This window comes from Pelodiscus sinensis, chromosome 4 (genome assembly GCF_052426305.1).
Source record: "Pelodiscus sinensis isolate ZL-2025 chromosome 4, ASM5242630v1, whole genome shotgun sequence".
NCBI lineage: Eukaryota > Metazoa > Chordata > Testudines > Trionychidae > Pelodiscus > Pelodiscus sinensis.
In genome coordinates this window covers 82640059-82652141 of record NC_143055.1, presented here as the reverse complement: position 1 = coordinate 82652141, position 12083 = coordinate 82640059, and the positions used below count along the sequence as shown (strand labels likewise).

Below are 12083 nucleotides of genomic sequence, written 5' to 3'. Positions count from 1 at the left end.
CCAGCCAGTGGAGAACAGCCGGAGAAGCCCTCAGCCCGGATGAAATTGGAGAGGAAGCAGACCACCAAGGGAGGCTGGTAGGAAGCGGTGCAGGGCGAGGAGGTCATAACTCTGAGAGCTCAGTGTGTAGTGGGGGGATTCCCCTCTGAGTTAATGGTGGGACCCACCCACCACTTATAGAGCCCTGGGCTGGGATCTGTTGGAGAGTGAGGGCTTGGGTCCCCCTACCCATGTTCCGCCTATGCTGTGCGCTCAAAAGCTCAGGGCTCCATGTTTGGGTGGGGCTGATTGACTTGGTGGGGCTGATTCATCTCTTGTGAAGCTATGCTGCTGTGACTTACAGCTTAGCCGGAACACTGCCCCCTATCTCATCCCACTAACCCCCAAAAGGGGTGCTACTGCTGTAACTGTGGACTCTGGCTGCTAGGTCTTACTTCAGGGAGCTGTTGGTGCTGATTTTGGCCAGTGGGCCTTATTGTCCTATACACTGGGGGCTGCTATTGACTCAGACAGCTGGACTCTATTGCCCTGAGAACAGGGATTTGTACTGACTTGGGCCACCAGATCTTTTGCCTTATTGCAACAGTGGGGTTGCTATGGACCTTGATAGCTGGACTCTTGTATGGGAGAAGGGATAGTGAGAGATCTGGGGACACTTGGGACTGTGACACTCATGGGGTAAAACATGCACTGAGGTGTCTGACAGGCTTAAAGCCCTGCCTCAAAGTGGAAATGGGCATAACCACCCCATGACAAACTGTTTCAAAGATTTTATATCCAGAGGCAAAGCAATTTCCATCGGGGAGCTGTTCATTGTCAAACCCAAACCCACTAGGATATCTAAAGAAGATAAACCTGATTAAGCCATCTATCATAGGGTGATAGGGTTTTAGTTAAAATGGACATGTACAGAGATTGCTTATTGTTCTAAAATCCTTTTCTCTAAAGGCTTTATTCCTAATGTTGAGGTTAAACACATTGATTTAAGAAGGCTGTCTGGTCACTCGATTCTGGTCACTCTATTCAACATTCATTCTAGAGTCCTAAAGAGAAGAAATAGAGGTGCTGGGCCTAATTGTACCTATTGGGTGAGTATAATTGTTAGACTGTGTACTATAAGCCAGGGCCTGTCTTAAGAATGGGAAAAATGTATGATTTCACCCCAGCAAAGATAAAGCCAGAAGGCAGCTAAGCTAATGGCTTTGGAAAGATCAGAGAAGGGACAGTGGAGTAACTAGCCCTGCAACAGCAACTCTTGTTCCCATCGAGTCTCAGCATCAAGTCCCAGTCTTCCCACTGAGAACAGCAGGACTCTTCCCACCCACCCAAGCTGTTCTGATATTTTTAAATTTGAAAAGCACTTTAGAATACAAAATGGAATTGCAAAATACCACTTCCTTACCGTCTCCAAAAGATGAGCTGATTTTATGGAAATGGAGGGTTGGATTTTGAGCCCCGACTGTAAGATTCAGAGCTTTGTTTTGTTTTATAAGAAAAAAATTGGTTAAAATAACCATGTTATGATATGCTTATACTTCCTTCCATAAAGCATTTGACTCATTGCCACATGATATTTTGATTTTTTTAAATGTAGTACAGTACCTAACACATTTATTAAAAAGCCACCTAACTGATAGACCTCAAACTTATTATAGGAAGACCATCCAACAGAATTGTTTTTAAATAGGGTCTTGTAAGGCTCTGTTGGGGCCCAATACTCTAATACTTGTCAATGATTTGTAAGCAAGCATAGAATTATTGTTGGCAAGGTTTTCAGATAGAAAAGAAAATTGGTAGAGGTGGAGTAATGGGGTGACCAGGCCCCAAAACTCCGTAGTGGAGTCTTGTGGCCTTGCCACACTTTGTCCCAGAAGGCCATGGCTAGATGGCTGTGGAGGAACCAGCCAATCAGGGGCCAAGAAGTCCCTTAAAAGGAGCTGCAGGAACAGAGTCAGTTCAGTGCCACTGGCAATCTGAAGCAGTGAAGACTAGGTGACTGGCTGGCTGAGGGAACAGCAGCACCATGGAGAGCTCTGTGTGGAGAGGTATTGTGGACTATATTGAGACTGAGGCAAAGCCCTGAGGCAAAGGCAAGGACTATCTCCAGGAAGGGAAGCCCTGGAGGCACCACTCTCTACCCTAATGCGGAGCAGACTAAGAAGGAAACTAACAGAGGGCACCAAGATGGGCCCCTGTTAAGAATGTACCCCAGAAGGGGTTTGTGATGGTCCACACACAGGTTATGTGACTTGGCTGGAGGGCTGAGTTGCCTAAGAGGCTTTTGGCTGACAGATTAAGGGAGCGCAGACTTGCACTCTACCAGAAGGGGGCACTCACAGGAGCCGAGTGCCACCCCATTTCAGGTGGCAAATAAGGGCTTGTTGGTTCTACAGAACAATCTCTAAGGCAGCTTCTGTTGAATTTTAAAACAGCTATTTATCATTTAAAATATAAGGTGAAATCTAGAAACAAAGAAAGTAGGTCACATAAGATGAGAGACTGTATTCTGTGAAGTGATCTCAAAAGAACTGAGGAATTGTGATGGACAACAAACTGTATATGAGTACCCATTGTGAAACTGTGGCTAAGAGGACTAATGTAGTCCTTGGATGTACCATCTGGAGGAAAGAAGTATAAGTTGTATTACCTACATATATAGCACTAGTGAGACCATTATTGTAATGCTATAAATGGAACTGAAGAAAGGGTTCAGAAGAGCAAACAGAGTGATTCAAGGTCTGGAAAAATAGTATCTTACTGCTAGGTAGTTTTCAAAGAAGGTCAATCTATTTGATTTATTCAAGAGAAGGTTAAAGTTGCTTTGATCACACTCTATAAGTACCTACATGGGGAGAAAATTTCAAATAGTAAAAGGCTTTTTAGTGTAGCAATGAAAGGTAAAATAGAATCCATTGGGTGGAAGCAGAAGTTAGACCAATTCAAAGTAGAACTAATGCTCCATTTATTTTTTTAACAGTGAGAACTGTTATCATTGGAGCAGGGAAGTGGTGAAGTCTTTAAGATTGGATGTCTTTCTAAAAGAAATCCTAACATTATGGGCTTGATTAAAAAGTGACCAGCTAAAATTCTTTAGCCTATGCTCCCTTACTGACCCAACTGCTGTCTTCCCTCCCTCTCCCCCTTGCACCTGTGCTCACCCTGGCCACGTCACCAGCCCTGCTGCCATTGGCAGGCTGCCAGGTCATGGGCTCCAGTCCCTGCTGGACTTCCATGGGCTCTGGCTCTAGTGCTGCTGCTGTGGGCTCCACTGCCCTCAGGTGGTCTGCTGGCCCTCCCGCTGTGAGGCTTCCAGGGCTCTCTGATCCAGGAACATTTGTGGTCCTACTGGAGCACGGATGTTGCTAGACCAAAGAGTGCTGGTTTTGGGAGGTACAGCCTGTACTGCTAAGCTTATATAAGAAGTATCCCGATATAGCTATTCCATGTCTTTAAACATGCCCATTATTTTGAAATATATTTCAAAATAATGTGTGTGCTATTCCGGCATCCCTGTAGCGCTAAGGGACTTGTTGGAATAATGTTTTATTTCAAAATCTAGCACAGTGTTAGACAGTGCCAAATTTCAAAATAAGCTATTTTGAAATTACCTTAAAATAAGCTACACAATTTGTTTAACACAAATTCCATAGCTTATTTCGAGGTAAGGGTGCAGTGTATATGCAACCTAGAGGAACTGAGCAAATACTTCCCTATAAAATGAACTGCCATTTGTTTTTCAAATATACAATTTGCTTACAATTTTCCCTGACTCTTAAGGTTTCCAAGCATCAATGTTTATCCTTAGAAGTCATCTTAGAATTATAACCCAAATGAAAATGGCTTCTCAAAATATGAACAAGTAATACAGAGTATTCAACTCATCACTCTATGCAAAACTGGCCAAAACCAATATCGCATTATCTCAAAGTAGATGCTGCAGAGCCTTTATTTCTCCTCTCTCAAAAAGTTGTCCAAAAATATAACTTATTCCTTTATCCTTCTATCTGAACAAAAAAGTAATCCTGTTTTCTTAAGGCATCAATTTTTACCTCTTTCATGATGATTTATAAGGTCGCAGGCTTCCTTTTATTCTATCACAGAGGCTTCTGTATTCTCAGTGCAGCTGACCTCTGAATGCACCATAGGAAGTAGAAAAGTTTGATACATCACTGCAGGGTTATTTCTTGTGATTGAAACAATGACTAGTGGAGCAGCAGGACACTCAGCAAGAAGCCTCTTAATTCTAATCATTGAAAACATTTCTTCCTCATCAAAATGACACTGGAGCTCCTAATACAATTCTTGAAAATGACTATGTTCAAGTAGCTACAGTCAGTCAGGAGAGCATTCAGTTTTTATACTTCACAAAGTGGAGTCATTTTTCAGAAAGAGTGCATGAAATGTATTTCTATAATTCTTAAAATCTAGACTATTTCTCTGAACTGTTGTTTCTACCAAGAATGACCTTTGGTTAACTGCTTCTTACCATGCCACTACCTTTTACTTTAAAAAAAAAGAAAAAGAAAAAGAAATAACCTTGCAGTGTTGACATTAAAGATATTACTTCATAGATTATGTTCAGAAGTCAGCTATTATGAGGATAAACAACATTGCATGAAGAAATATGAAGCAGATCTTTGAGCAGTGAGTCCTTTCCTGCTGAACAACAGTTCACATAAGGTAGCTTTCATATGGAAAAGTCTCATTTAACTTTGAAATTTCAAGAAAGTACACAGTGGCTAGAGTATAATCTATTTTAAAAAGTCTGGAATGTAGCTGGCATATTTTCCTCTTCCACTTTTGGCTAATAAATTGCTATAGTGGTGCGAAAGTAATGTTGCCTAATAGTAAGTCTGAGCACAAGACCACCAACCATTAATTTCTAGGTTTCTCATTCCAGCTCTGACACTGCTTCCCTTTGACAAATTGCTAAACCTCTCTGCCTCAGTTTTCTTATCTGTGAACAACAACAATCCATTATTCAGAATTGTTGTAAAAATTAGTATATTTAAAGCACTCTGTAGATGTTACGATGAAATAGTACTATATTTCCCCCTTTTGCAGATTCAGACTTACACAGCTACCCCTCTGATACTATTTCCCCCTTTGTTACCTTGTTATATTTAACTATATAAATATGCGACTATTGCTTATATGTGCTCACTTACATTTTGTTTGAGTAGTGTCCATAAAATTCAGTTGAAGTCAACGGCTCAGCAATAGTTAACGAGTTCCAGTCCCAGGCAAATATTTGTTTCTCCTAAATAAAAATAGTTTAATTAAACTATCTTGTCTTATAAGTGAATATGCAAATGTGTCCCATTAATGTGACCTGAGCAGCCTGAGCCCACTCTCTGGACTACCGTATTTTCCGGCGTATAAGGCTACTGGGCGTATAAGACGACCCCCTAATTTTGTAGTTAAAAGATAGGTTCTCATCTTATACCCCAGCGCCCCTCCGCCTCCCCGGCTTTGCTCCCAGTGTCCCTGGTCTGCTGGAGACGGTCCCCAGCAGACCAGAGGCACCGGGAGCAAAGCCACAGCAGCTCTGGCAAAGCCTCAGAAGCGCGGCACCCCACCGCCGCTTCGGCTTTGCTCCCGGTGCCTCTGGTCTGCTGGGGACCGTCTCCAGCAGACCAGGGACACTGGGAGCAAAGCCTCTGAGGATGCCCCAGCAGCGGGGCTGCCCCGCCGCCGGAGCCCCTCCGCGGCTTTGCAAAGCCACGGGGGAAGCCAGCGGCGGGGCAGCCCAGGCGCACCTGGGATGCCCCGCCACCGGCTTCCCCCGAGGCTTTGCAAAGCTGCGGAGGGGCTCGGGCTGCCTCGCCGCCTGTATACCCGGCGTATAAGACGACCCCCGATTTTTGGGGGATGCTTTTTAGCATCAAAAGTCGTCTTATATGCCGGAAAATACAGTATGTCATTTTGTCATGACTTCACTAACACACACACATTCAGTTTGCTATATTCCAAGAAGCTACAGTTAGTCTGGTACTTTTACATGTGTTATTTTGTTCACAGATATAAGCTTCATGCGTAAATTTGTTTTAACTTCTAATTCATGTACTTGGAAGAGACCCATTCTCCAAGAGTTATTTTCTGGGGGGAGAGGAGAATGCCCCTCGGCTGCTGTAGAAAACAAGTAGCTGTGAGAGAAGATGACATCTGGAAAGGTCACCCCTTGGAAAGCTCCAGAACAAGCAATTCCAAAGCTATCTGAGCTCTAACAGGCACTTGAGAATTAAAATGTATCAGATTACTTTGTTACCACGACCATTAAGAGTTCAGAAATATTATAAGAAAATATACAGCCAACAGCAAATATTTAACGTCCTAGAAGGAGAAAAGCAGCATGAAAATTGAAAAATATGAAAACTGCCCATGAATAGTAAATATTGCCCATCTCAGATTGGACCAGGATTCCTTTCCAAGAATAGAAATTAGATAAGATAGTTCGTTAGCAAAGAGAAATGATCTTCTGGCCGTCATGTATTGGATACAGCTAGCTAGCAGTAAGAAAAAGGAAAAAAAATTCAGCTGGAGAGTATCAAAAAGACACTCAGATGTATCCTTCTTCCTATCCAGGGCTGGCCTTACCATGAGGCAACCTGAGGTGGCCGCCTCAGGTGCCAGACTGGGGCAGGGTAGGAGGGGGCGCCACTAGGACCCAGAGAATTGAGACCTTTCAAAGTTTTGGCTCAAGCGAGGAGGCAGGGGGACATCATTTGAGCTCCCCACCTCAGGTGCCAAAATGTTGTGGGCCAGCCCTGTCCCTACCCCAGTAGCATTTGACAGCAGCTGGAGTCATAAAATGGACTGAAGTTTTAAAAAATCCAATTGCTTTGTTCTAGTTCCTCCTAAAGCCACTATCTAAACCTATTGTTCCTAAATATTAATTTTAGTGAGACAAGTGCACACCTCCCATATGAAACACCATCAAGTTGATCAAAACTCCAGATACTTTGGGATCATATAGTAATGTGAATATCCAGCACATCATGGGATGGCCACTTTAAACTGAAACCAAAATACGAAAAAGCAAAGAAGTTCAAAGAGTGAACTTCAAGAACTGGGGACACACTGAGCAATCAGTCTTGCCTCGTTTTACTTAACTGCCATGTACTCTGCCACAGTACTATCACACTTGAGCCAAGCACACAGAATTAAAACTGAACTCAATCAATTCTGTAGGATTATCACAGGGACCTTGAAACCAACCAAGTGTCATCATTATCAGGGAGGTGGGATGTTACCCCTAGAAAATAGAGACAAAAATTGGTGTATGATCCAAGACATCCATTGTATGGATACAGAGCAAGCCCCCTTCCTCCCCAAAAAAGCAGAAGTCCAGAAAGATCTTTACCTCTGAGTTCAACACTACAGACTTTTCTGAGATATTCTTCATATCTAGAGAAATGTCAGCAATCAGAGATTACTGATTATTTGAGAAAAGGTAAAAAGTGAAAAAACAGGGAGGAAATTATAGCAAATATAATCAAAATAGATGAGAAGAGCAATGAAGCAAAGAAAAGCTGCTACCGGCATCCTCATATAAAATCAATCAAAGCAATGAAACACATTGGCAAGGGTTTTGTGCAGCTACCTCTGTTCTGCCATAGAGAGAACTTCTGGAACTTTCCAGATGGTGAACTTGAAATGGCATCAGTCTCACGTACAGATCAACTGTGACCATTTTGCAACAAGTAGAGAGTATATTCATACATATTCAAGGATAGCTAAATAGGTCCTTAATAAAGAAATATTCAAGTGAACATATTAAAAAGTTATCACTGATATTTAGATGCCCAACATATGACTTCCTATTCCTGTTCTCTAAAACGTTGAGTATCTCATGACAATCTGAAGAGGATGGGAGTTAGGATGCTAAGCAACCCTGAGAAAGAAATCTTAGATCTCAATTTGGGTACACAAAAACAAAGACACATCAAGTTTAGTGAGACCACTTTTGAAAAGTTTGACCCTGTTATGCCTCCTTTGTTGTATGCCTGTTTATCTGCTTAACCTGACTGACCATCAAACAATGAATACAGTAAAAGATTTAAGAACTGTGAAAAAATATGGAGATCGTTCCAAAAGGCAGTCAGACATTTACAGTTCTCTCTGTGTGTCTCTATCAAGATCTTAGCAAGATCTCAGCAGTAACACACTTTTAGATATTAGTCTTACTACAATACGTTTTTGTTTCTAGTTATAGGAATTGTCTTTATGCTTACTGGGCAACAGGCAACTAAGCCTACAAAAGCCCAATTTTCCCCTGAGGCCATTTCCTAATCATTATGTTACTGGGAGGACACTGGCCATTACCCTCAACTGCTTCAGCAGAACTGAAGCCCCATAAATGTTGCAAAATCTGCTTGAATCACTGCGAAGACCGTCCCTGGGTTCCTCACTCCTATGTTAGTAAGATGCCCTCTGGAGCTGCACTGCACAGCCTCATCACTTTCTCCTTCCAGGACACTATGGAAGGGTAGTTCGAACTGGGGTGCAGGAGGAATAATGGTAGTTCGAATTAGGAACTTTAATTCGAACTACCTAGTCCGTGCCGCATGTAGCCGTGAGCAGAGTGTTTGAACTACAGGGCATTTAAAAATGGTGGCATCTGGGAACATGCAAATAAAGCCCGGAATATTTAAATCCTGGGCTTCATTTGCAAGTTCGAATGCCTACATTAGCCACCCTACTTCGAACTACGGTGGCAGTGTAGACAGACCCGAAATGAAATAGACAATTACTACTACATCAAATAGAAATAACGTCTAAGCAGATTTCAACTGCTTCCTCAGCTTCGTCTCCAGGCCTGTGCCATTCAGAAGGATTGATCCCTTAGGGTATGTCTACACTACCACCCTAGTTCGAACTAGGGTGGTTAATGTAGTCACTCGAAGTTGCAAATGAAGCCCGGGATTTAAATATCCCGGACTTCATTTGCATCTTGCCGGGTGCCGCCATTTTTAAATCCCCGTTAGTGCGGACTCCGTGCCCTTGGCTACATGCGGCACCGAGTAGGTAGTTCGAATTAGGCTTTCTAATTCGAAGTACCGTTACTCCTCGTGGAATGAGGTGTACCGGTAGTTCGAATTAGAGAGCCTAATTCGAACTACCTACTCTGTGCCGCGTGTAGCCGCGGGCACGGAGTCCGCACTAACAGGGATTTTAAAATGGCGGCGCCCGGCAAGATGCAAATGAAGCCCGGGATATTTAAATCCCAGGCTTCATTTGCAACTTCGAATGACTACATTAACCACCCTAGTTCAAACTAGGGTGGTAGTGTAGACATACCCTTACTGCATGGAGGTGCTTACCGTCAAGTATGGAAGCCGGGGCTGAATGCACTGAAACCTATATTTTTCCCTCGCATTGAGGATTAGGTTTCCATTTTGTTGCCCAGCACAGCTGGATACAGCCAAATAGTTTAAAAATCGAACCTCTTCACAACAATGAAAATATTACCTCTTTGGAGAGCATTATACTGCAGGTGGCATATAGCAGCAGAGCAAATTCCTTCATCTAGTTCTGGAAATGAAAGAGAGATTAAAATAATTCCTTTCCCAACTGTTAGAAATCTTCTTTTTAAGTTTCAATCATTGTTTTCCCTCCAATTCATATTTGTTATACTAAAATAAGATTAATACTAACTGTACATGATAACCTATCAGTCCATCTTCATGTTGTGACTTCAGTGAACCATTCCAAGCTTGCTCTTGTGGTTTATGATGTCATCAGAACTCTGTGAAATCAATTAATCTTCACTTATGTAAAGCTAGAAGTTTCAGCTGGGAAGGAGATTAATTTTACCACAATTTAAATGAAGATTAAACTTAGATAAATAAAACTAAGATCACCTGATGATGAATTTCTAATCTAGAATGTAAAGTAGTATATAGTTCAAAACTCAGAAAGACATACAATGCAGATATATTATTCAGCATAGCTTTTCATATATGAAAAGTTAAGACATGCAGACAGTATATTGTTTAGTCAAATACTATCTTTCAAACATATAATATTTAAATGTTTCACCTGTTACAATATATTAATTCTCCACTTAATAATAGGCCATTTATCAGAACCAATACATTGCTTTTGGAAAGTGACATACATCATTGTAAATCAGATTAATTCAAAGTAAGATGACTTCTAATCAACACCTATCAAATCTAATACATCTTTTGAACCAAGTGTATTACCTGGTAAATCATATCAGTAATATGTACAGTACATGCTAAATTGATGACTCATTAGATAAATTATATAGCAAATGCATGATAAAATAGCATTTATTAAAATAGATCAGTGAATCGTTTAATCTCGGCTCCTAGAACATGACACATTGACTTCTGTGGAATTCTCCAGAAGTCAAAGATTTAAGAGAATGGTGGCACCACACTTAAAATGGAGGTGAAGGATGTTGTCTAGGCTTGGTAGAGGGAAGGTAGCAGTGCTTTACAAGTGGGGGAGGAGGAGGATTAGAAACTCGGACAAAAGGTGGGTGGGCTTCAGCTTGGCTATGTTGACTTATTTTCCAAAACATAAGGGTGGAAGATTTTAAAAGGTACAAGCCCAGATATTAGAAACCCTTTTTCCAGGCAGCAAGCAAGGCAGCACCCACCCTGATGTGGTAATATCAGATTTGGTAAGGACCTCCTGTGAGCATTGTGCTAGTCCCTCCTTTTATGGGGGCTGGGAAGGAATTTTTTCCCTCACTGCCATATTTGCCAAGGTACAGTGGGTTTATTTTTGCCTTTCATACAGTGAGTGTCAGGGAGGACTTACTGTGGTGATTAAGGTAGTGGGTTATTCCATACATGTCAACACATTTTGTAAGTGTGGGGCAGATGTCCAGTGCAGGTACTGGACCATCTAGTGATCAGATAAATGGTCTAGTAAGGGACTTTAAAAGGAGGTGCTGATTAAAGGAATGGAACGATGGAGAGTGGGACTCGGGGCTTCTATGACTGGTATGGCAGGGAGCCAGCTCCCTTTTCTTATAGCCCACCTTAATCCTTCTGGGGTGGGGAGGTGGTAAAGTCCGAGCCTTTGGTTGGCTGGGGAGACCTGAATGGAAAATGAGAAGGGGTTGGTAGAACCCAGATAATTAGTTCAACAAACATGGAGTCCCAGACATCTGATAATATAATTGTGGTCTGATTAAATTATTACAATTGCCTCCTGTTCTCCTTTCAGTATAGCCAGACAAAGGTGGAAGAGCCAGGTAAAATGTACTGGAAAAGAGCAAAATGTGTTCACAATATAACTGTCACCAGAAGAAGAAAACTTACATTGCATTGTGTGTTTGGGATGGAGGAGGTAGTGGATTAGGAATGTTAATTTAGATTAAAAGGCTAATTGAATAGTCGATGCAATAGTCTATAAGGGCTGTTGCTACACTTCAAAGGCAAAAGCACTGCGGGGTGTATGGGATCAGCAGGGGATTCAGGCAGTCCCCCACTGGTCCCATGTTCCCCGCAGCATTTCAAAGCGACAGCGGCACATGGAGCCCAGGGTCAGTGAGGGAATCCCCAGCTGGCCCTGCTCTGCACACTGTGTTTCACTGCTCAGGCAGCATGTAACCTGCTCCTCCACTCCCCATGGAAGCCACATGCTGCTTGAGCAGTTGGAGCTGGCACAGTCCCTGGACCCCCAGTCTCCCCTCCCCCCCCACCCCGCGCAGGCAGGAAGCAGGGGGAAGGAAGTCGCCGGCGGCATGACAGACCTGGCATTTCAGGAAACACACCCGCTGTTTGGGAGAGGGAAACAGTGCACACTCTTCCTGAGATGCCAGTTCTGGCGTGCAGCTACAGGACTTCCTTTCCCCATTCCCCATGCTTCAAGAAGCTGGCGCTACCTCCACTTTCATAGGAGGTAGCAGCAGCGCGGGCTCTTTCTTTGGGTGGGGGGAAATGATGGGGGGGAGCTGGGTCACCTTGTGCCACCCTTGGAATCCTCCCCCTCTCCCCCTAGTTTGGGAACCGATACTCTAGTGGATGTGTAAAATACGAGAAGTAATTACTCTTCTGGTAGCTGGAGTTAGTCCAAACTGAATGAATATTTCAATTCCAACA

The 12083-nt window shown here is 42.8% G+C and overlaps 1 protein-coding gene across 8 annotated transcripts in view; it reads right to left on the bottom strand.

The window, feature by feature from the left end:
* IQCM (IQ motif containing M) overlaps window positions 1-9735 on the bottom strand; it is a 166479-nt gene extending 156744 nt beyond the window's left edge. For 3 of the 8 annotated variants that reach the window (XM_025185513.3, XM_025185487.3, XM_025185515.3), the window contains exons 1-3: window positions 9658-9734; window positions 9472-9534; window positions 5169-5260 (exon numbers count right to left, since the gene is read on the bottom strand). In XM_025185513.3, coding sequence (XP_025041298.2) covers window positions 5169-5190 — 22 coding nt within the window. In that variant the 5' untranslated portion in view covers window positions 5191-5260; window positions 9472-9534; window positions 9658-9734. Of the gene's footprint in view, window positions 1-4049; window positions 4131-5168; window positions 5261-7175; window positions 7256-9471; window positions 9535-9657 lie in introns of those variants that run through there. The other 5 variants (XM_025185501.3, XM_025185499.3, XM_075930016.2 and 2 more) reach the window with 4 other exon arrangements.
* Between the last annotated feature and the right edge of the window lie 2348 nt (window positions 9736-12083).